The sequence below is a fragment of the Takifugu rubripes genome, chromosome 5 (assembly GCF_901000725.2).
Source record: "Takifugu rubripes chromosome 5, fTakRub1.2, whole genome shotgun sequence".
NCBI lineage: Eukaryota > Metazoa > Chordata > Actinopteri > Tetraodontiformes > Tetraodontidae > Takifugu > Takifugu rubripes.
In genome coordinates this window covers 11298442-11321724 of record NC_042289.1, presented here as the reverse complement: position 1 = coordinate 11321724, position 23283 = coordinate 11298442, and the positions used below count along the sequence as shown (strand labels likewise).

At 43.0% G+C, this 23283-nt stretch overlaps 1 protein-coding gene and 1 long non-coding RNA gene across 3 annotated transcripts; one reads left to right on the top strand and one right to left on the bottom strand.

Moving 5' to 3' along the window:
• Window positions 1-4178: 4178 nt before the first annotated feature.
• On the bottom strand, window positions 4179-15097 carry c1ql1l2 (complement component 1, q subcomponent-like 1-like 2). 2 transcript variants are annotated; one of them, XR_003888603.1, is made up of 3 exons: window positions 13813-15097; window positions 5603-5842; window positions 4179-5527 (listed from the first exon to the last, which is right to left on the bottom strand). XR_003888603.1 is itself a non-coding variant. In XM_003964875.2 (2 exons), the coding sequence occupies exons 1-2, from the start codon at window positions 14419-14421 to the stop codon at window positions 5663-5665; spliced, it is 789 nt and encodes a 262-aa protein (XP_003964924.1). In that variant the 5' UTR covers window positions 14422-15092; the 3' UTR covers window positions 4179-5662. The 2 variants fall into 2 exon arrangements, 1 of the variants encoding a protein (XP_003964924.1); XM_003964875.2 differs by having other exon boundaries at window positions 4179-5842; window positions 13813-15092.
• A 2403-nt stretch (window positions 15098-17500) lies between these two features.
• LOC115250023 (uncharacterized) lies at window positions 17501-19299 on the top strand. Its single transcript, XR_003888604.1, has 3 exons — window positions 17501-17588; window positions 17807-18008; window positions 18331-19299. It is a non-coding gene; the product is annotated as an uncharacterized lncRNA (long non-coding RNA).
• Window positions 19300-23283: the final 3984 nt, after the last annotated feature.

The following is a 23283-nucleotide window of genomic DNA, read 5'->3' as shown; positions in this document are numbered from 1 at the left end:
ACGATTGTAACCAATAAGGTCATTTGGTAGATAAGGAAAACATTTCTGCCGTTGCATGTTTTTGAAATGTGCTCAGCAGTCCTCTATTTTCTTGAGCTCAGAGTTAATTTGAGCTTTTTCCTTACATCATCTTTTGCTGTTTCTCAAAAGGGATTTTGCAGGATGTAATTTGATGTACTTGTAGAAACTGCATTATTTTAGAACCTTATTTAGAAGGTGCAACACTCTTTATAACAAGTATATTCAGATAGTTGTTGCCCTTAATACATCTGACAGTAAAAACTGTGTTGTTTCCGAGAAATGGTTTGATCCTTGTTTAACATGTGTCATCTTTTTAGCCCTGTTAGAAGTTTATTGTGCTTTGGGTTGTGAGTAAAGCACCAGAGAGACAGCACTTTAAAAGGTCACTAATGCACTCAACCTGCTAAAGGGGAAACGCATTGGATGTTTGTTTGAACCGTTTTATTCCTCAGCTCTGCGGAGATGTGGCTCAGAGCATGAAGACAGGAAGGGAGGAACCAAAATGGGGATGGATGGCAAGGAGGCTGTTCAGCAGTTGCCATTTTAATGTCTGCAAATGCAAGTTGAGGGAAATTTTAACATCGAGCAGCTCCTGTTTTTACATGCAACCTTAAGAAGTGAGCACGACCAAGACAGTGGAGTGATTTTAGAGAAATGTCAACTTGTGATTGATGCAACTAATGTTTATTTTATGTAGAGATTTATTCAAGTAAAAGGCATGTTATTTATCACATATATATGTATTATACTGTATATAATATATGCTAAATGCATATCTTCATGTCACCCAGATGAACTTGATAACACTGCATCCCCTCAGTTTCTGCCTGTGTGTATAATTAATAGACAAAACATGCTGGCACATTACAGAAAAACAACGCAAGTGGCTGCAAGGTAAAAGTCAGTAAAAGGAGCAAGGCTCCAATGTGTCCTATTCCCCCATATTCCCCCAGCTGGGAATATTTTAGTGCGTGTATAAGGGATAGTGAAGTGGGGTCAACGGTGTCACTGAGTTGGAGGTTGAGATAAGATCCAGGATGACTCGACTCAGCCGGGTCCTGCAGCACAGGGACTGACTGTCGAGTACACCTGGCCTGGCAGTTTCAGACCATACAGGGACAACTGGGAAAGGCTTTCTGTGCAGCTGCAAACCAAACTGACACAGGGAATTGTGTGCGGTGGAAAGAGCACACGCAGCGGATGTGACAGCATTAATGTGGAACTACACCGTAATGCAAAGGTTTCTGGACTACATCTATGCAATGGGGCTGGCTGCAGATGTCTTTTATTCCTCTTCACCACTGTCTACTTTCCATGTGTGTGTTAAACCAGGGAGACAGTGCAGAAAGAGGAAAAGTGCTTGTCTGGGAAAAGGCCAGGGCTCAAAAGCAGGTAAATAAGAATTCAAAACTGCTAAAAAGAAACAGAACTGTAAAATTGTATATTAAAAAAAACGAATAAGCTGCTCAGGTGCCGCGACAATGTGTGGAAATCAAGATCAGGACTGCTTTAACTAACATCTTCATTTTAATTAGGGTGATAAATGAGAGCAGAATTTTAAAAACTTATTCTCAAATGGTGCTGACCTCAGTTAACTTCACAATTCCTTACAGTCAAACTTCACAACAGACCTGAAGCACAGTAGAGAACAGTAGGGTAGAGAACAGTAGAGAACAGTAGGGTAGAGAACAGTAGAGAGCAGTAGGGTAGAGAACAGTAGAGAGCAGTAGGGTAGAGAACAGTAGAGAGCAGTAGGGTAGAGAACAGTAGAGAACAGTAGGGTAGAGAACAGTAGAGAGCAGTAGGGTAGAGAACAGTAGAGAGCAGTAGGGTAGAGAACAGTAGAGAACAGTAGGGTAGAGAACAGTGGAGAACAGTAGGGTAGAGAACAGTAAGGTAGAGAACAGTAGAAAGCAGTAGGGTAGAAAACAGTAGAGAACAGTAGGGTAGAGAACAGTAGAGAACAGTAGGGTAGAGAACAGTAGGGTAGAGAACAGTGGAGAACAGTGGAGAACAGTAGGGTAGAAAACAGTAGAGAACAGTAGGGTAGAGAACAGTGGAGAACAGTAGGGTAGAGAACAGTAGAGAACAGTAGGGTAGAGAACAGTAGGGTAGAGAACAGTGGAGAACAGTAGGGTAGAGAACAGTAGAGAACAGTAGGATAGAGAACAGTGGAGAACAGTAGAGTAGAGAACAGTGGGGTAGCGATGTGTAGAGAACAGTAGGGTAGAGAACAGTATAATAGAGAACAGTAGAATAGAGAACAGTAGAGTAGAGAACAGTGGAGAACAGTAGGGTAGAGAACAGTAGGGTAGAGAACAGTAGAATAGAGAACAGTAGGGTAGAGCACAGTAGAATAGAGAACAGTAGCATAGAGAACAGTAGAGTAGAGAACAGTGGGGTAGAGATGTGTAGAGAACAGTAGGGTAGAGACCAGTAGGGTAGAGAACAGTAGAGTAGAGAACAGTGGAGAACAGTAGGGTAGAGAACAGTCCACACTGACTGCAGGAACACGTATCTATAGAACATGATGTCATTCACCCAGGTCACACCGAGGGGTCGCGTTCTGTTGAGCTTCCATTCATGTTAAACTCTGCGCTGTGGTGCAGCTCAGGTGGAAACAGACCCATTTTCACATCTAATAATATTTTCCTCTCTTGAAAGATTTTTTTGTTGCGACTCTCGCTGAATATTCCAAGAGATTTGGCCGCACTTGCTTTATTACTTGTCATTATCAAGTGAAGTCCACATGGCCAACAGTGAGGCATAAATCAGGTTTAGTTGTTTTTAATATTGGAAGGAAATGTAGTTTTTCTTTCTCTTTTAATTGTAGAAATGGGTTCACTCTGCTGGCCTCGAGTCTATTGACAAAACAGCAATTTCCAATAAATTATTCTGGTCTCAGTAATGTTGACCCAAATAACGAGTGAGCATTTGAACATCCTTAATTTTTGAATAAACCTGCCTCCTCTCTAAAGGAGCTATTTGCAAGATTTAGTCCAATTTTATATTCAAAACATTATTAAATGAATTGGCCATATTAACACACACATACACACACACACATTTATATATATGGCTTTTCAGTGTGAATGAGATTGTTGCATTATGCTGTAGACAAACAGCCAGAGGATTTGGATGTGGCTCGAATTGTTTCTCCGATTTTAGTCTGTTCCCAAGGGCAATAATGACGCAGCGTTGACTCCGGGGTGCAATTGTGACAGACAATAATAATAAAACAACAACAACAACACGATCAGAGGAAAATGAAAGCAGTGACACATGTGTACGGACATGCAGAAAGGTGTAAATGACGTCTTTAAGAGCGAGGAGCCGACCAGCAGCCAGCGTCACATCCCATTCCTGCCAGGTCGGAGGAATATCTGCTCCTTGACATGTGTCCAATCCAGGATGTCTCAGCCTCTGTCCTCCAGCATCCAGCCAACTAATCTCTGGTGACGCCTCGCACAGGCCCGACAGGGAATCATTCTATCCTGAAAACAATCCAAGGCTCCTGCCTCCCCAGCGTAAAGCAGTAGCCCACTTCCTCCTCTACTGCTCTCCCCCCATCTATCCCTTCCCCATTACTTTCTGTGGCTCATAGTCTTTTCCTCGCGTCTCCATCTGTCTTTGTCAAATCATATACCACTCCTGTTTTATCTCCTCAATCTTCTTCCTGTCTTTTCTACTCCATCCACACTCCTTCTCCAGATGTCATTCCTCCGTTGATGAGAATCTCCAAATAGATGCCGCGATTGCCAATTGAGGAATAGCCTCCATTTCCTTCAGGACTCATCAGCTTTCAAGATCTGCTTCTTACTTCACCGGAGGATGCTTCTAAAGTCGATGGGTCTTTATCACCGAGCGCACCTTTAGAGATGGAAGCAAACTCACAGGAGCGCTTAAGTAAGAGACAAGGGAGCATAAACATGGAAACTTCTCCCTCGACAACCATCACACTAAGAATAGTTTACTTCCTGGAGTGAAATCAGAGCTCTGGGGCTTCGTGATCAATTCTTAATGTTTGCTGAGACATTGTTAAAAACTATGTTTTAGTTTAAAAAACAAAGCGCTGGTGTTGTTTGCACTGTGATATCCTTTGCAGACCATTTCCCTAATTTATTTTTGGGACACAATAATTCTCCTGAGACGGTTTGCTCAAAAAATCCCATTTATTATTTAAACGTATTCAACAATTCCAAAAGATAAGATAGACAAACATGTCATAGGTTTCATTTACAAGCTGTTTGTTCTTCTCATCACAATTATAGGCTCCCATCCTAAGGAGCACAATCTCATTGGCTGCAGAGTGAAATATCCGTCATTGGCTGGAGCACAGAATAACCTTGAAAAAGAACAATGTAGCTATGGCACGGCACATGCTAAAATGCACACACTCACTGGTATGCACAGACAAATACTGTACATAACCACATGTACAAACATACATACGTATATACAGACACGCGCACGCACGCACGCACGCAGGCACGCCCGCGAGTGCGGTCCTAATTGGCCATGTGCACTCGTCCAATCATTTTCATTCTTAAGCAAGCTGTCAGGCCGCCATGTTGAGTAAATATTACGATGACGCATGTGTGTCAGTGAAAATGCTGTTAATGAGCGGATGACAACCAGAAAACCCGGAGACACTGAAAGAGAAAAATTGCCTACTCACAGTCTCTGACTCACTATTTTCTCACTCTTTCTTGTCTTCCAAAGACACTTTTTAGTGTGCCCGGAGGCTCGGAGGTTAGCACAGCAAGGGTGGGAAAAGATGGCCAATGCTGCATAACTAGTACTAATTGCTAACACTTGCGATTCTGCAATGTCTGGTAAATCTACATAAAATGAGAACATTGAAGAGATGATTCCAAGCACATTTTTAACCTGAACGGCAGCAGCGCATTGAGTGTACAGTGTGAGGTGGTTAGTGGTTAGGAATATTTTCTATATACTGTAAGATGATTCCTTTAACAGACTCATTGGAAGGTACACAATGGATTGTTTTTCTCCACAAGAATGGTGCAAATTTACCTCGGTGTACCCAGCGATGAGAAAAAAAACACCCTGTGCCATGAAACACAGACAGCCTGGATGATGTTTCCAGCTGTTAGATGTCTGAGTTGCATCACATATAACATCTCACAAACCCACTCTCTGTCAGATATATGCACAAGGGACGAATATATTCTTTAAATCTCGTTCTTGGGTAACATTATGCATGTCTATAAAATTAAAAGCACAATCTAGGTTGCACAATTGCACAACACTAAGGATCTCATCCAGCGAGACTGCAGCTGAGGTGAAGTGGTCCACGTTTTCAGGGTTTTTCATTGTTACTAATATTTCTGTGCAATGGAGCAGGACAGAAGAGGAGAGACACGGAGAGATTCGGGTGCGATGATGATCCCATTCCTCCTATGCTTCCTGCCTGGCTCCTCTCAGTCTGTCCTCGGGAGCTTTACGTCCAGACTCGGCAGCAGAGCCTGGATGTTTTATCTGGCTGATATGAAGCAGAGGTGTCCATGATGAAGGAGCGATAGGAAAACTAGAAAGCATTCCAGCTTTAAACACATACCCCCTACCCCCTGTTGGCCGATGTTTTCCTTTCTGCCTGACTCTTTGTGTCTGCCTGTTCTCAGTCTGCATAGAGGATGAAGCCCGAGAAAGTGCTGTACTTGTTGTTGTTTCCTCCGTGGGCTTTTCCACCATCCAGTTTGATGTAAACTTCGTCCCCTGCATCCAGATGGAGGATGACGCTGTTGGAGGCGTAGTCATAGTTCTGGTCAGCGTCTTGGGCAATAGCACTGGCACGAACCTGGAACAAAAAAAGCCGTTTTTAAATAGTCAGGATCTATATTCCCAAAGCCCAGACTTTTATTATGTCTTCGCAGCACAGAAAAAGAACATTAAATAACTCTTGTAACCACCAAAAGCTGCACAATCTTCCACATTTGTTACCTTAATTTAATAGCAATTTGCTCCATTGCAGTTTGTAATGAAACATACTGACAAAGGTTTGTGGCATTCAGCTAATTAAATGACACCAAAATTGATAAACCCCGTTAAACTATCCTCTTGTTGGGAGAGTTAATGAAGGAATAATGGAAGAGAGCAAAAAGCATCATTAGTCTGAAAAATTACAGCTTCAAACAAGACAATTAATATTATCGACACAAATATCAAATGAATGTTATTTTCTCTATAGGTTGACTTATTTTACATCAGAAATCAGAAGATTTGGAATGGTTTCAGCAAAGGTGCAGCTTGTTTTGAACGTACAGCACCAAAGAGAAGTCTCTCCGAGTCACTCATTTGAGGATATTAAGAATAATAATAATACATTAATACATTTCCTTTATAAGCACCTTTGTAAACACTCAGGGACACGTTACGGAGACGGAATACAGTCGAAAAATGAACAGTGTAGCCGGAAAAAAGCCCCATAGTTTCAAATAACACAGTGTAAAAGATGAAAAGGCAATTAAAAAGAGCCGGCTGTTATAAATAGGTGGGTTTTAAGCGGGGAGAAAGGGAGGCGATGTCATGTGTGTCTGGTGGGAGACACTTCCAGAGTTGGGGAGCAGAGTGACTGAAAGCTCGGCTCCCCATGGTGCTGAGGCGGTCGAGGGGTACGGTGAGGAGGGTGGAGGAAGAGGATCTGAGTGAGCGGGATGGGGTGGTGATATAGAGAAGATCTGACAGATGGGGGGGTCATGGATAGCCTTAAATATATACAGAAGAATTTGGTTTTCTATGACTGGGATTTGGTGGAGGAGGGGGGACGCTGTGGTGGAGTGATGGGGTCCTGGTAATGATACGAGCAGCAGAACTGGGAACAGGTTGAAGCTTATGGAGGGATTTGTGAGAAGAGCCAAGTGAAGGGAGTGACAGTCAGTACAGGAGGTGACAAGGCTGAGAATGAGGTCAGGGGAGGTGTGTTCAGCGAGAGACGGCCGGCGATGTTGCGTAGACGGATGCGAGTCGTCTTACGGATGCGAGATCTTAACTTAATAGTTGAATGTAGTTTACCTCAATGGTGTTAAAATTTCATTATTTTAATTGTAAAGTAGATTTTTCTCAGCCTGCATTTTCTCAACAAGCTAGACAATTGTGGCCCCCACCAGATTTGCAATGGTAAAATGCCTAAAATAACATTTTTAATCTTTTTTCTATACAGCTTTAAGTTTAAAGAGAACACACATAAAAACAAATAGCACACTTCACAGTTTCAAGGCCGTCCGATTCCATTCCAACTTAAAAAAAAACTAATGGACTAAGGGAAAACTAATATTTTCCCTTCAAAAATCTTTGTTTTCTCCTTGTGAGAAAATAAAATCACATCTCTCCAGTAAATTACAGCTGTTGTTAAACAGGCCAATTATTCACTTATGTGCTCAGTGAGATTGAACCAAAAGCCATAATTTACTTGTCTGAAGTGTTTTCACGTGGCTCATTATCAGATCTCTGAAGTCGATGTTGTTCCTTAAACGAGTCGTCCTGTTTAAGAACACGGCCCTGATACTGGAGCCCTGCACACAAATTAATGCTGGGAGAGTTTTAAATTGGCTAAATCGCATTTTTCTAAACTATTCACGTGGGTCACGTGGAGCTATTTATTATCTTGTAGTTGATAAATGTCTGTTCTTCCACCACTTTTGCAGTGCTATTGAATACAGAACCTGGGACCAGAAGACTGAACAACTCTTCTTCACTTCTCTTCAGACTTAATTTTGAAGCAGTAACTAGCAAGGTTATCACGTATGAAACCTTTTGTGGATCATAGGGGGAGGGGGGATCGTACATTTTTGGAAAAACATCAACAAGCATGGGCAGCATGCGCATGTGTTAGACTTAAAACCAGTCAGAGACAGAATGTTGCACCATCTTACAGAAAAAGGGAGTCAGAGTGGTGTGAAATGTGAGGTGTGTGCTTTCTAATCTGGATAATGACGCTAGGCTTTAAGAAGGAGCAGTAATATATGGATTCTTTTTTATTGTTTATCCTCCTGATTAAATTGAGCACAACTCATATCAATGTGCAAACAACGCCTCCTGTTGAGCTCCAGAGATGTTGGCGTCCGGTGCATATTAATATTAATAAGATTTTCCCAGAGCGTTCAAAGTCAACACTATCCCGTTCGAGGTTTTTCAGTTCTGGACTGATGTGGGAGTGGGTGGTGATGCTCGGGAGGATTTGTTGAATTTGCTGAAATTTGAATGAAACTTTGGCATCAAAATATTTGCCTTCGCAGTGTTCACACAGAACCTCTGCGGACGTCGCAGCTGTCCATTCCAGCTGTCCGAGCCACTCTTTCTTTTTGCCCTTTCAGGAGCCCAACCTGATTACCGTAAAACTGATGCACGTCGACAGGCAAGACAAATAAAAAAATCTCCTCTTTAGAGGTGAAAACCAAAATCTTTCACCTCCTTCTAGTCTGATATTTTTATTCCGCTCCTCTTTCTGCTGTAAAGTTCCTTTTCTTTGTTTGAATCCCCCTTGGAGAATAACTGCTGCAGTCTTGGTCTCCTTTGTTTGCTTTCAGTGATAAGTGTGCATGAATAAACCCTCTTGCTGTTTTTTAAATAATGATCAGTGAGCTCCTATCGGAACTATTTTTCCTCTTTTGTCTCCAGCGCACACAAGGAACTTGTGAAGGCTACAAACCAGTGGTTCACATCTCAGATATACCAGATGTAGAGCGAGCGGGACAAACAGCCAACTGGCAGTGAGTGACCTTGGCGTCGAAAATGTAGAGGAACTTTGACAAGACAAACAAAGCGTGAGAGTGCGCACGAGCTGCCAGCAACAGCAAATGAGGTGTCATGTGAAGTGTCTTTCTCGTGGCTGCTCATGCGTGATCGGAAGCGCCACGTTCTTAAACTGATGGCTTCGGCTGAACGACACGTACGCGGCAGATGCAAAGCTTCTGGTGTTTTATGCTCGTGTGGAATTAACAACAATTAACAAATTCATCGAGGCGCATTTTAAAGTTTCGGCTGCCTCAGCGCGTCGGTGGGACGGAGACGTTCCCAGAGGCCCCGTCAGGGAGACGAGAACTTTCCACACAGGGGTTTGTTGACTTGGTGTTGAGCCTCCATTTTAGATCAGCGAGGTCTGTCGATCCTCTTTAAATCAAAGTGTTCTGCCATCTAATTATGTTTGAACATTCCAACCGTGCACTGCATGCTCAGGAGCAGCTTAGATATCCCACCACTGTTGGGCTGCGGCCAACATCTCTCTGCACCACACAGGCCAAACATATATCTAAACTACGCTACAGTGTAAGGAACACTCCGTTCCCATACTGGTTTTGAGTAATTTTATTGATATTATTTATTTTCACAGTTAGTTTTTTTTCCATCCCTGTGTATTTTTTGAGGCACTGAGTTGGACGACAGTTGTTTGCTCATATTAATTCATCTAATTATTTCATCAGCAGTTCAGATTCTTTGCACTTTTGCTGTTATTTACAGTTGTTTACCCCCAACGTACAGATCAAACTCAGGGAGGGAGAGTTGCCCTGAAAGTTGCCCGTCGGAGGAAAACAGTGATGGAGAGGAGACGCATCAACTTTGACCCACAATTCAGCCGCCCCTTTCTTCCCTGCGCCTGACTCATCTCGCTCAGTTAATTGCTCAGATACGCAGCACCATCTGTCTCTTACACCAAAACCACATTCGGTGCGCGCAGCTTCATGGGAGAAGAGACGTTGCCAGCAACATTCTCAACCTTTGTTAACACTAAATCCTTTCTGCAGCCTGCTTTGCAGTAGCCTTGTGGCACCAAAAACTCCCATTTTAAAAATGAAAAGGCTCCTTTAAAAACAACTTTTGCTGTGACATTTTTCTCATGAAAAATCCTCTTTTCACTTGGGAAATTATTGGCATGTTGTTCATATTTACTTTGGAAATGAGGGAAGGAGATGTTAAATGCACTGAGTTATGAAGCAGACTGTTAGTTATTGGAAACCATTGACATTCTGCCTCCCCGTGAAGAGGGACAAGATAATTGTGGGTATCGCTTAAAAAGTGAAATCGGGGTAAAGTTAAATGTCAGGGGTGTGAGGAGAGATGGAGAGTGAGATGTTTGCATAAGAGGACCAGGGGCACTTGTCTATATCCCACATGGCCCTCATTATAATGAAGAAGCCTTGTGAGTCAACATCATAGAATCCTTGAGTCAGCCTGCCACAGGAGGAAATTCAAAGCCTATTTTAGACAGTATGCATTTGCTCTCACATTACCCAAGACATTATAGCTGGGAGTTACTTATTCTGAGTCGCTACTGCAGGGAGCTTGCTCATTTCCAGTCTCTCCATTTAAATATTTGAATGCAAAAATGTTCTGTAATAAAATGATCGCCAACAATTGATCAGCAGCTTTCAAGCAAATGTTCAATGAAGCCGCCCATCTTGACATTTCCACTCTGTGTGGTATTTCCTAACAACATGGACCAATTTTCAACTGATAGCCCTCCTACCTAATTAGAGCGGCTCTAATGTTCCACTTGGCAGGGTGTCAAAGCCGATGTCCAATTACACGGCAGATCAAGGCCAAAGGTCCGCCTCCACTACCTCTCTGACTGATTATAGAAGAAATGCCACAACATACAATACATCACACCGACCAAATGGGTCTGTCGGCAAAACAAAACTGCAAAGAGGCACATGTCCATGCACACACATACGTGTAATCAGATCAATACTGCGGACAAAGAGGTTGAGGCACTGAGGCTGGCTCTCTCCGCCCAGGCTGTCAGTTGGAGACAGAGTCTCTCTGTCTTTATTCGGCACACTCACAGAGGTCCCTCAGTGCTGAAGTCACACCACCACGAAGAAGCGCAGCTCTAAGCATTACGGGAATCTTAAAAATCAAGTCAACGTGTCGCTGTGCATATAGATATTGTCATTGTTTGGGGCTAGCAATAGCCTTAAAAAATTAATGAAGAGGCCTGCATTTATTTATTTTGTTATTTTTTATGATTAATGGAACAGATTTTTTTTTTCCCAGCTCACGTTCAGTTTGTCATCAAGCAAATCAGCTAGAACAGACCCTTGTCCAGATGGCTCGGCTCTTCTCTTTAATGGTGGAACTGACAGCATATGCACAACACAGTTTGCCTTTGATATGGATGTAAAACAATGGCATTATTGCCCCTGTCTTCCCGTGCATTTGTGATGAAGAAACAATGCACGGGAACCTGTTGTGGCACGTCGGATCCTAGAGACCAAACCCCAGAGGCAAAACACAGTCTTAAGAGACAATTCAAAGAGTTCCCATGATGCTAAAACATCAATTGATGGAGGTTTTGAAAGCAAAACCAGGATCTGAGAATAATCTACAATTTTACTTGTGATCTGTAAATCAGCCTTAAAGGAGAGTTGGAGGGCAAGTGCACAGCTGGGGTGGGGTGAGGCAGCGGGTTGTTATGACGGGTGGGTTCAGCAACATCCACGGGTGTGTGTTGCATGTGTTTGTCAGCATGTGTGGATGTGAGGAGCAAACACAGTGGTAATTGCTCAGGAAGAACCATGTGCACAAAGGACATTGAAGCTTATTAAAGGAAGAGACAGAGTGATTATTCACCATGGTCCTCTTGAGAGACTGACGCTGAAGTCATTGCTTTTAATTAACTCTGAAACGGTTTTGCGGATTAATAATGATATTAAGAAGGGAATAGATAGGAGGAGGGCACACACATCCTGGATCTGGTTCAAGCATGGCACAATGGCATTAGAACTGGCTTTGCTCCTATTGTTCTCACTGCATCCAAGAAGTTGCCTGTGTTGCTAATGCTGTGTCTAATAAAGACATTGAAATAAGCAGGTATTCTCATTCATTAAGAGAGTGTTTAAAGCACAGTGCTGAAAGTTCTAGCTATTGGAATTCTGGGGATAATTTTGGGATGCTTGCAGTCTTCCAAGCAGAAGAACAACAGGCAAAATAAAGTGTTCCCGGTAATCCCGCCTCTGGAGTCAAGTGGCACAGCAGGGCCTGGAGAAACAATGCTTCACACAAGCCTAAAGATGATAAAACACTGCTATTGTCCACAATTCCCTGGATGAAACAACTGCAGCTCAGAATGTAGCTTTTTTGCTTCTTTAATGAGCTGAGGAACGCAGTGCTGTCACTGTATGAGCTTCAGCACTTCATCAATGATGCTGCATAAGGTGGCCCAACATTTATAATGCTCCAGTCATTTAGAAGGTCTGGGGCTGGCACGTTCTGCAGCAGCCAGGCCTAACTTAGACATGCCACGGCAGGATAACTGTATCTGCTGAGTGAAAGACAGGGAATAACCCCTTGCTAAACAATTCTCTGGCCCCTGGAGATACATCTGTGAATCTACCTTAAGTGGCTGCTGATTTCTCCTCAGAGCACAATGAAGAAATTGTTTTATGTGTTGTTCCTCTCCTATCATATATCAAGTCCTTTACCCACAGCCCTAACCATCACTGCTGGGTGAGGTATTATGTACAGAAGGTGATTGGTGCAAATCTTTTGCTCCAATAAGCATAATGGGATTAACTTCTTCTGTTAATAAGACTGCAGGAGGCTCTGATTCGATCTCCATATTTGTCAGAGAAGCCAACTTGTTTTAAAAATGTGCATGCATTTGTTTTATTTCCATTAATAATGTAAAGGCATTATTGTATAACTGTTTCACAGCGGAGCTCTGATAATATAATGGAACAATATGTGAATCAGATTGAGACAAGATAATGCTGGGAAACCTGGGCGCGTCTCAGGTGTTAAATTAAGTTTAACCCCTGCGTGGATAGTGATGAAAGCTTTTTTATGACATTAGATTTGCGGGATCAATCTGAAAGCTGATTTCCGTAACAACAAACCAAGCTGCACCGTCTCTCATTTCCACGCTCATTATTACATTTACCGTTTTTGCCATATTGGCAACTAATTACGACGGGGTGGCATCCCGAGGACACACTATACAGCATCCGATTGCATGGAGCGGATTTCAGAGGTACTATGATAAAGACATCTGACGATCGGAAGGCTGCAAAGTACACCAGCGCGCATTACCAACCTGAGAAAACCCCGCGGGGCGCAAAATAAAATTACAGCCCCATTAACACGGTTCACCAAAGAAGCCCGGAATAGATCACGTCGACTACCTAATCCATTTAGCCCGATTGCAAATAAAGATAAATGCAGCGGCGCTGGCTGTAATCCGGTGGACTTGTGCGGGAGTGTAGCAATTGAAAATTCACTGCGCAGACTAACTCCGAAACACCGAAGTAAAAAGTTGTTTTCGCAGAAAATAGATTCAAATAGTGACAACCCGACTAATAATAATAATAATAATAATAATAATAATAATAATAATAATAGTTGTTTTACGTATGGGTGTAACAGCATGCGATTATTATTACTGCATATTTCCACTTTTCCAGCATGCTAATCAGAGTTTGTGGTGACGTCGTTTTTTATGAACCCCTCGTCGTTGTCGGAATAAAAGAGCCGTGCGCTCTCGTTGTTCGGCTCTAACGGTCCTTTCGAGGACGTGCACAATAATGTCAAGACACATCACGCAGAAAGGGAGCGCGGGTTACAACCAGTCAACACATCTTTATCTCCAGGCGCGGTGGTGCCACAGCTGTGCGTTCTGCGCTTTCAGGACGCACGGCAGATGCGCCTTCGCTTCTCATTAAATGGCTGGATGAAAACTCAATTTAGAGCGAGGCACATTTACAAAACTACGTCCAAAGAGCGCTTGAGATATGTTTTAGGGGGAAAAAACGGGAAAAGTTTAAAAGCACTAACCTGGCCGTTTTTACAGAGATCTGCCCACATGCTGGTGCCATCCCCTCCTCTCATCAGCACATGGTAGATGAAGAAGTATGTACCTGGGATGCTGCAGATGAACTTGCCCGAAATGCCGTCGTAGTTGTTGCCTAGGTTGGTGACTACATCGTCAAACTTGAGGATCTCGTAGCCTTCGTGGGGGTTCTTAAGCCCTGCATAGAAGGCCACCCGGGGCACTGTGCTGTAAGTGGCGGTGCTGATAGCTCCGTTCCCCCCAAGACCCAAAATCCCAGTCCTTCCTTGATCCGCTCTGTCACCAGGAGGCCCAGCTGGTCCTGGTGGGCCTGGTTCTCCTGGTGGTCCGGGTGGTCCTGGCTTTCCTGGCCTGCCAGGCTTCCCTTGTGGACCCTGTAGTAAAGTTGAAGGAGGGTGCACATTGCTGTGGTCACTCAATGCCTCAGCCTCAGCCTGAAGACCGGTGGAACTGGTGCTGCTGGGTGGAGTGCCCTTGTTCAGGTAGGGGTCGCACACCATACGACAGGTGCCCAACATCTCATAGTGACTGGCATCTGTACTTACAGAGCTGACAAGGACGGGAATGAGGACCACCAGTACCAGAACTAGCATAACCCCTACGGCAGCCGCCACCAGGGTCTTCCTCCCGATGCTGAGTCGGGGAAGGGGCTGCGCTGCCAGCGTGGGTCTCCCGGGAGCGGAAATGGTGACTACTTGGTGTGGAGAGCCTGCCACCGAAGAAAGGGACCCAGAGATCCCAAGAAGAGTTGCAAGAGGACCGGCAAGTGTGTGAGGGTAACACAGAGACCCACATACACTTGATACTCTGCTCTGCTCTCAGTCACTCTGAAGTAGGCAAGCAGTCATTCATGCACACATAAAGAGCTAAGAAAACCCAAGCATACACAAGGAAACATTCAGCACATACTTACAAATACAGTCTGAAGTGAGAAGTGTGAGAAGAAGCAACAAGGATGCAGAGCCCAAAGGAATTGAGCGAGAGACACAGTGAGTGAGACACAGAGAGAGGGAGAGAGGGAGAGAGAGAGAGAGAGAGGAAATGAGAATGAGCATGAGAGAGGGTGAGTGAGTGAGAAATAGAGAGCAGCCACTCGATCTGTGTATGTGTGTGTGGTGAGTTTGTGGTGCTGGATTTTCAGGCTTGGCTTTTTATACAGCAGTAGGAGCCGAGTTACCACCTCCCCACCCAGCATCCTGAGCATGAGAGGCTGAATGTGGTTATGTCCCTTTCTCTCTCCAGCTTACTCAGAGGAAGGACTCTCATCCCACTGCATTGCTTCCTAGCGCTCTCCTAAACCACATAGAAAACCAATTGTCTTCTCCGACCAGCATGTCATCTTTTTCTTCCTGGAGGTGGGTTGCAGAAATCCATGCATATACAGCACAGAAGTGATTTTTCACTTATGAAACGTGATAAAATCCTCATGGCAAAGCAGCGCTTTTGTTGGTATTTCGCGCCCATGTTTCCTTTTCCCTTGTGTCACTTACCCTGGCTTCTTTTTTTAGGTATTGATTTCCTGTTCTTTTCTTCCTTATCAAATTAAGGGCCTAGGTTGGGGGAAAATCTATATACAGCAGTGATATCATGTGTTTGACATTTTCAAATAGTGATGAATGGCAAAGTAGGGGAACAAATAGAGTCTGTGGATGTCAAAAAAAAAGGCAGGCGTTTGAAATATGAGGCCAGTTCAAATAAAGTGTTTTTCAATGTTATTTCTAAAAGATAAAATGGAAAAATGAATCAACTTGAACATAGACAACACAGCATGCAGAGTATCCATCAATAAGGCCCCCGTTTCAAAATGAAGTGCAAAACAGAGTGACGCCACCAAAGTAAAAAGACTTAATTTATGGTTTCAGGAAATAAAGTAAAATAGTCTCAACCAACAAAGTCTTCTCCAGGTTATTCTGATCTCTTCATATACTGCCTACCTAACACGTGTAGCTCTGAATAAAGAGCTTGGCTCGCTACGTTACATGTCTGATTATTTCCGCTTGGTTTCCAAAGAACCGCGCCGAGCTCTTATGGATTGAAATTAATCGATGTGTAGGATACCTGACTGATTGTTGTTAGCTCCCTTGACACATCACTACTTATTTGCTTGCTGCATCTGTTGCTTCGTCCTCATTAAACTTTAGCTGCAAACTTATGCTATCATCAGAAGGTTGACTTATTTCTGACCAGGACACCCAAATGACGCCACACCAGGTGCTCCTGCTAAGCATGTTTGCCTGGTTTGTTTTCTTCATCATAACAGGCACGTGTTTGCCTATACGAGGAGGCACACAAGCCCTAAATTGGTTTTGGGGTTTGTTTAGGGGTTGTTTGTTCTTCACACCTGCCGGCTGTAACTGCCAGTCAGATCATTGTGCCCCAAATCTCTAAATCTCTCAACCAGAGATCAATGCACACCAGAGATGACAAACAGAGTTAGCAGACACATGGATGAAAGAGAGACAAGAAAAACAGGGAGCCAGGCAATACAGAGGAAGGAAGGAAGGTATCAAGAGGCGCAACATATAGAAAGTGCAGTGACAGCTGAGCTTTACATTGGTGGAGCTTGTTTTTCTCATCGGTCCATAGTGAGCATGGAGATTTGCCTTCGCCTTCGTCTTTCATCACGTTTCAGGATGGCCGGGCTTCTTAGATATGCCAGCAAGTTTTTAAATGGTGACATGACTCATTGAATGCTGTCAACCCCGTAATTGATCTTTAATTCAGTAGTATATACGTCTCAAATGGTCATTTCAGTCCAATTGGACAGTGCAGATGTCGGCTGGTGCCATGTTTCCTCAGAGGGCAACAGCTCCCACTATACTTTATAGTCTTGCTAACGTAAAATGATAACGTGCACAGATGGTTGCTTTTATTTACCTACAGTGGAATTTGCTAGCAGATTTTTAATACACTCGGTTCTGGGGGAAAAAAACCGGGGTGAACACAGGAAGCCCGAGCACACCTCAAACACTTTTAATAACTTTGTTGTTTTCCCCTGCTACAAAGAAATGGAGAGCCAAGAGTTTTGGGAAGTTCACAGGGGAAATCCAAAAAACATAGTATATAAAAACTTTGAAGTATTTCATCCTTTTTCAAGTAGAAAGTTTAACAGGTCAAAGATGGGGGAGAGGGGACCTGAAACACACACAAAAAAGCCTCGTCTCTCGCTGAGTTTGTGTCTCTGATTGCTTCCCTTGTGTTGCTCCTGGCCGGGGCTTATCAAAGCGCTCCTTTCATAAATGTTAGGATCAAGGCACTGCTGTGACTGCTGGCATCCACAGAGGAGGGGTGGAGATAGGGAGGGCAGCGGGGTGGAGGTGGGGTGTGACACCTTACAACAAGAAAGGGGGGCAGAGGAAGTCAGAACTGAAGGCGGCGAGCAGGGACGTTACGGTGCATTTGTACATTTAAGGGGGTGGGGGGGGGCACGTTTCAAAAACGCGGCGCAGGCGTGAAAGACGGGCAATCGTTCCTGCACAAGCGTGTGGATTGTTGGTAGAGCAACCCATGTTTGCTTTGAACTTGATCCGCCTTACTGATTTCTTGCTGACATGCTGGATAATGCTGTGAATATTGAGGTGAAGGACACGACCCAGCAAACACACACAACACACACACACACACACAGGATTCCCCGAGGCCACACATTGCTACAGACTACACTAACAGTGGGATCAAGCCTGTCATTTGTTGTGTTTACTCGAATCAAGTGTCTCCGCAGAATAACTGACCATGCTGACCTGGGATCAGACATTTGGAGGTGAGTCACTCTGGTGTTCTTTTGTGTTCAGATGTCACACTGTAGCTCCTCTTGCATGTCATGACACGTGCACCGGCAGAAGAAGAGAGTATACGTGTTTGGAAAATCTCCAAATACATGCATTTTTATTCATGACTGCGATGCTCTATATAGGATTGTTGTTATTATTACTGTTAGCATCCTTATTAGCGTTGTTGCTATTCTTAATATTACCTCAGTGTCTCTTGCCTGCAACAAACTGGTTCTGGCCTTTGTCCGTCTCGACATCACTTCCTCCCAGAAGATAGTTTGACCTTTTCACCTTGGCCGAGGCTGCAGCGTCACTCACAGATTGAACTGAAATCTGCTCATGAAGCATCATGTCTAAACGTTGCCTGTCTACTGCTCTGCATGGGGTTAAAAGGGATGCATGCAAGAAAGGTCAGACTTTTGAATTACAGTTTTCAAGACATAAATGTGATTTCCAAAAATGGCCCCAGACAGAATTTGGTTTCTCTCAGCTGGCCTATAAACTTCAAACATATGGCGCTGTTCTGTTTGAATGTATTCATTCAACTGGGATTTTGAGGATCTGTTTAAGGATTATCATTTTGCTTTTACTTCTGAGGGTTTTTTTTCTTTCCACACGGGGAAATGTATCTTACAGATCAGCTGCTGTGAAGATTTGTTAATGAACAGAAGAATTCCTGCCACATTTGTAGCAAACACTTTTACTCTCCTTTTCTCTTCCTCCACCACTCAGCCTCTTTTCCCCTGCTTTCTGACCCAGGGGACGTCCCAGGGTGGTTTCCTTCATCCAGGCGCTGAAGACAAGAGTCTGTCAAAAACTCAGCTGGAGTCAACTGAAAACACTACGATGGGGTTTCGTGCTGCCAGCATGGAAGGAATCGTCTGTCCTGAGAAACCCGATAAAACCTCGATGCAATAAACCACTTTCTCCAAACGTGACTATAGGAGATCCAACGTGATGCTTGGACGGTTTTAAAACAGTTATAACACAGTGATGGCCAACATGTTCCTTTGTGATTAAATAAGTTATGACAATGAAGAAAAATTGGTTGGACGGAAGGATTAAATAAAGCACAGTCGCGGGAATCTCAAAGCCCATAAGGATGTGATGCCTGAACATTCCAGTCCATCCATCTGTGATACTGTTGTTAATGCTGCCAGATTAGGCTCCGCACAATTCCTTTATTCTGTTCCTCTTTGATTTCACAATTAAGATTGATACTGTTTGGATTAGATCTTGCATTCCATTGTTTCACAAACTGCTGTTTTGTTATGGAAGAAAAAATGGTAAATGAAGAAGCTATTACTGTAAATATAAATGTGAACCTCAGTTTGTCCATCCCTGAGCCTTATAGATGTGTATAAAGGCAGTGAAAACTCTACGTTATGACTTTACATTATCCAGTAAAATGACTCAATAACTGCACTGAGCTACTTACTGTAAATTTTACGCATTATTACATTGACATTGGTGTACAGCATGTTAATTACTGAGTTGTAAAGTTGAATAACAATAATTATATGCATTTAATGTACAGCTGGTGCATTTTAATTTTATTGGGCCTGCCATGCTAACCATAGTGACTGTTGTTGCGTTGTTTTCTCTCCTTTCATTTATGCTTCGATGCTTCTTTACCACCCATCCAACATCTGATATTCATGCAAATTTGTGTTTCTTTTAGAATAAAAGTCCACTCAATGAATCGGCTGATAGGTGGAGCGGAATCTCTGATGAGCTCTGATTAATTTCATGTCCCTTAAGGTCTAATCGCCCACGACGTCTGAACCAGTCCAGGTCATCTCATGCAGCCATTAGAGATGAGAAAGTTTACGGCACAAAACAACAGAATCATTAATACACAGTAGACCTGGGAGCACTGAGAACACAACATCTTACAGTGATATATCTATAATTAGCAAGGATGTCACTGCACATTTGAAAATGCATTTTTAATTAACCTTTATAAATTAGTGTGGAAACCATTACATCTATATTTACACTAATACAGAGCAGGAGGCTCTGGAGAGCTGTTGGCTTACAAAAAACAAATAAAACCCTCTAGTGGCTGGTGACCTTGACCTAGAGTCTTTATTATTCATAATGCCATCTTCATTTTTTTAGCCCTCTGAATTTAATTTTATGTCCTGTGACCAAGCATATTTTACATTGACCAAATGACACTTCAGCGTCTAAAAGAGGAGTCTACAGTCTGAGAGAGAGCGAAAGCCAGCCAGAGGTAGGTGGAGTGCAAAGGCCCAAAAAGCAGTACTGCTCTCCCCACACTGCATGGCAGTTAATTTAAATTCTGTAAGGAGACAACCCATAAATCACTTCCATTCTGACTAATGGCTTCTGCAACTGAGGGAAAACTCTTTGCCTCTGTACCTGGAGACATTCAGCACTGCAATGAATATAGGCTGAAACCCTGTGTGTGTGTGTGTGTGTGTGTGTGTGTGTGTGTGTGTGTGTGTGTGTGTGTGTGTGTGTGTGTGTGTGGGTGTGTGTGTGTGTGTGTGCTGTATGTATGTTCATGCCTCACTCAGACAGACATTTTTTGAAAGTCAGCAGCAGTGCGATTTCCACGGCCGCAGGTTTCACTGGGGGGGCAGAAATCCCCCAGTGTTGGGCCGTAATTAGCCTCCATAACTGCAGCCTTATGATGTCAGAAGGGGGTGTTGCAAAAACACAATTCACCTTGAACTGGATTCCTAAAACGCCCTTGGCAGGAAAACACACATACATTTAAACACGTACAGTATATAGTGTGTTGTTTTTAACTGGTGCAGCATAATTCCATGGCCAGTACAACAGATCCATAAAAGTTTCAGTGTAAGTTGCATAAATTTTGTTGTCCTCACATCTCTTTGCTAACTTTGGCATCTGTCAACACTTCACTATGTGCGCTCTTCAAGCTTTTATGTAAATCTGCCTCCTTCCATTTCCTGTTTTAGCATGTAGGTAAAAGGAGCGGTCAAAGCAAATAGGGAGCTATTTGGAAAAACAGCCACAACACTGATGTTCTGTCTCTGCAGGTACTTTCATGAAATGCTTAACTGTCTATATGTTGACCTCATACGACCACTTTTATTCTGGATCTTTTCTCTACTGTGATGCAAATGACCTCAAATTAGGAGTTTTCTCTCTCTCTTGTGGATAAAAGATACATTAACTCATTTAGAGGATGTAAAATAGCCATTTACTGCTCAACAGGGGTTTGGTTCTATTCATGGATCTTTAATTGTCAAGAATGTCAAAAACAGTCACGGCAAGTGAATGAGTGACACATTTGAACAAAGAAAAAACTAAATTTCAAATCTAATTTGAAAAAGTGTGTAGAATGAAAAAAATGTGTTAGGAGTTCCCATTCTCAATACTCCTTATTATGATAAATCCCAAGAAATATGTGAAACTCTCTGCAGGAATACGAAAAAGTGCTCAGGTGTAAACGCGACAAGCTAAGCTGGTACTTACATTTAAGTCTTTCTAAGAAAGGGTCACTTGAGCAGAACTTCAGGCAAGGTCATTCCTAGCAGCAAGATGTTTCCCATCCTCAAAGCCTTCTTTTTTTCCCTAAATTTGATCTCTTCAGAAGATATCTCTTGTGAGACCCTCTCCTCTCTGAAGCCCAGGTCCTATAATCCAATATCATTAGCTCATTGAATGGAAGCGCCTCTGTGTGAATCCATTACCAGGGCTTTGTGTGGCTCCATCTCTGTAATCTCTTTAACCCCATGGGATTAATCGCCCACAGGGAACAGAAATCAAACCATTTAATCATAAAAGATGAGACAAAACTAGTGTAACTTGGGAATCTGATAGAGAATTATTTTCCATGTATTGGACATTATTTTGCAGTTCCAATGTTAAGCAAAACCAGTTATTTTGCTCAATGTGCATGTGTAGAAGTGTAATAAAATAAAAATAAAAGAAGAATAGTGTATATAAGACCGACTACTTGAAACACAAAGATGGGCTTTTTTTTTTTACACCTTTAGTGCCCCTCACTGTTTTATCTGTGTTCAGCAGAGGTCATCTTTTTCAAAGTCCCACAATGAATGAGGGTTACCCGGCAACATTAACCCATTAATAATTTCTACCTTTCTGAAAGGGTGTGGGAAAAAAAACATGCACAATTACTGCCCTGACATTTTACACCACATGATTTATGAACTGAATATTGTATCTTCCTCTCAAACAATTACTCCGGCTACGGAGTAATAAAAGGAAGTTAAGGGGCCTTATCGATTGCTGAAGGTAGTCGTCTTTGATTTGACATCAGACTTGAACTGAAGAGAGGAACCGAGGATCTATGAGAGGAACTCAGCTATTGATGACATTTTCCCTCCCATCGCTCTCCACTAAGCATCCACAGGGTGTCCGGACACCTGCCATGTGTGAACAAGCTTTCAGCTCACATCATCTTCTCCACTTCCACCTATAATTGGCCATATGTGTCACCAGCACCCTGTCACTTCTGCTACTGCTGCTGCCAAGACGCAAGGAAAAGATCGGGACTCTGACAAGGTGATTGTTGGATGGTTCTTACTTGGACATGTCAGGCAAGCTTTATCTTTGTCAAAGGACATATCTGAACATGTCGTGTAAAACAGGCCCCTGACTATAACTGAACTTTAACCTCTCAGGTAGTTTTATTTATTTATTTATTTATTTATTTATTTATTTATTAGACCCATTAGGTAAGAACCTTATGCACTTGTCCTTTGCACGTTGCCGGCGATGCAGTGAGGTATTTCTACCCTCTCAGGTGGATATTTCTCTCCCCGAGCTGAGAGCTGAAAATATACAGTAGATCATCTTCAGGCCAACCACTGAAAAATCTGAATGCATAATGGCCCAAAGCAGCCCATGGCTCCTGGCATTCAATGAGCATTCATTAACCTTTACGTCTGTGGCAGCAGTTACCTGCACCAGGTCAGGCAGGCGGGTAGAGTATGCAGACAGCGAGTCGGACGAATATTATTGGATGCAGAAACTTTGCTCAGACAGTCCTGAACCATAATTTGAACTTAATATGACAAGTGGAACTGAAGGATGTTAAAGTTCACTTTTAAACTTAAAGTTAAGGTTTATACACAGCAAAAAAAAAATCATTTTATTTGCATTTATGTCTGATGTGATTCATCAGTTTAATAAAGTGATTTTTCACCCCCCCCCCCCCATAGGAATGCACCCTGAGCTTCGTCATTCATGGTACTTCTGCTTTAATGTGACAGGTTTTTTGTGCAGATTAATTTAAATTGTTTGTATTTCCTTCCTTCCTGTTATGGCATCTCTAAATAACTGTTGGCAGTCTTTACATGTTAATTTCAATTCATTATAAGCTTAAGGAAATAAGAAAGAAAGAAAAAACTCCGCGCCCCTGTGGACGTGATTAAAAGTCTGGCAGCGTGATGGGTTTGACACCATTTATTTATGCCATCAATGAGCTTTAAAAATCACAGACACCGTCCTGGATAAAAGGGTGCTTGGTGGGCCATCGCACTAAACTCCTCCCTGTCCAGCACATCAGAAAGGCTGTGAGTGCTTCTGTGATGCTGTGATTCTTCTGAGGCATCTCTTCTAATCTGCTGATTAGCCAATGACAGGCTGGCGCGAAGCGTCACCACAACCACTGACCGACCCATGGCGTGTCTCGCTGGCAGGTATTACGAGGACGTCCTCACC

Bases quoted from the DNA above. Each gene is read 5' to 3' on its own strand.
- c1ql1l2 (XM_003964875.2), bottom strand. From the start codon at position 14,421: ATGCTAGTTCTGGTACTGGTGGTCCTCATTCCCGTCCTTGTCAGCTCT. The intron at 5,843-13,812 runs GTTAGTGCTTTT...TTTTTGTTCCAG, and splicing joins ATCTCTGTAAAAACGGCCAG to GTTCGTGCCAGTGCTATTGC.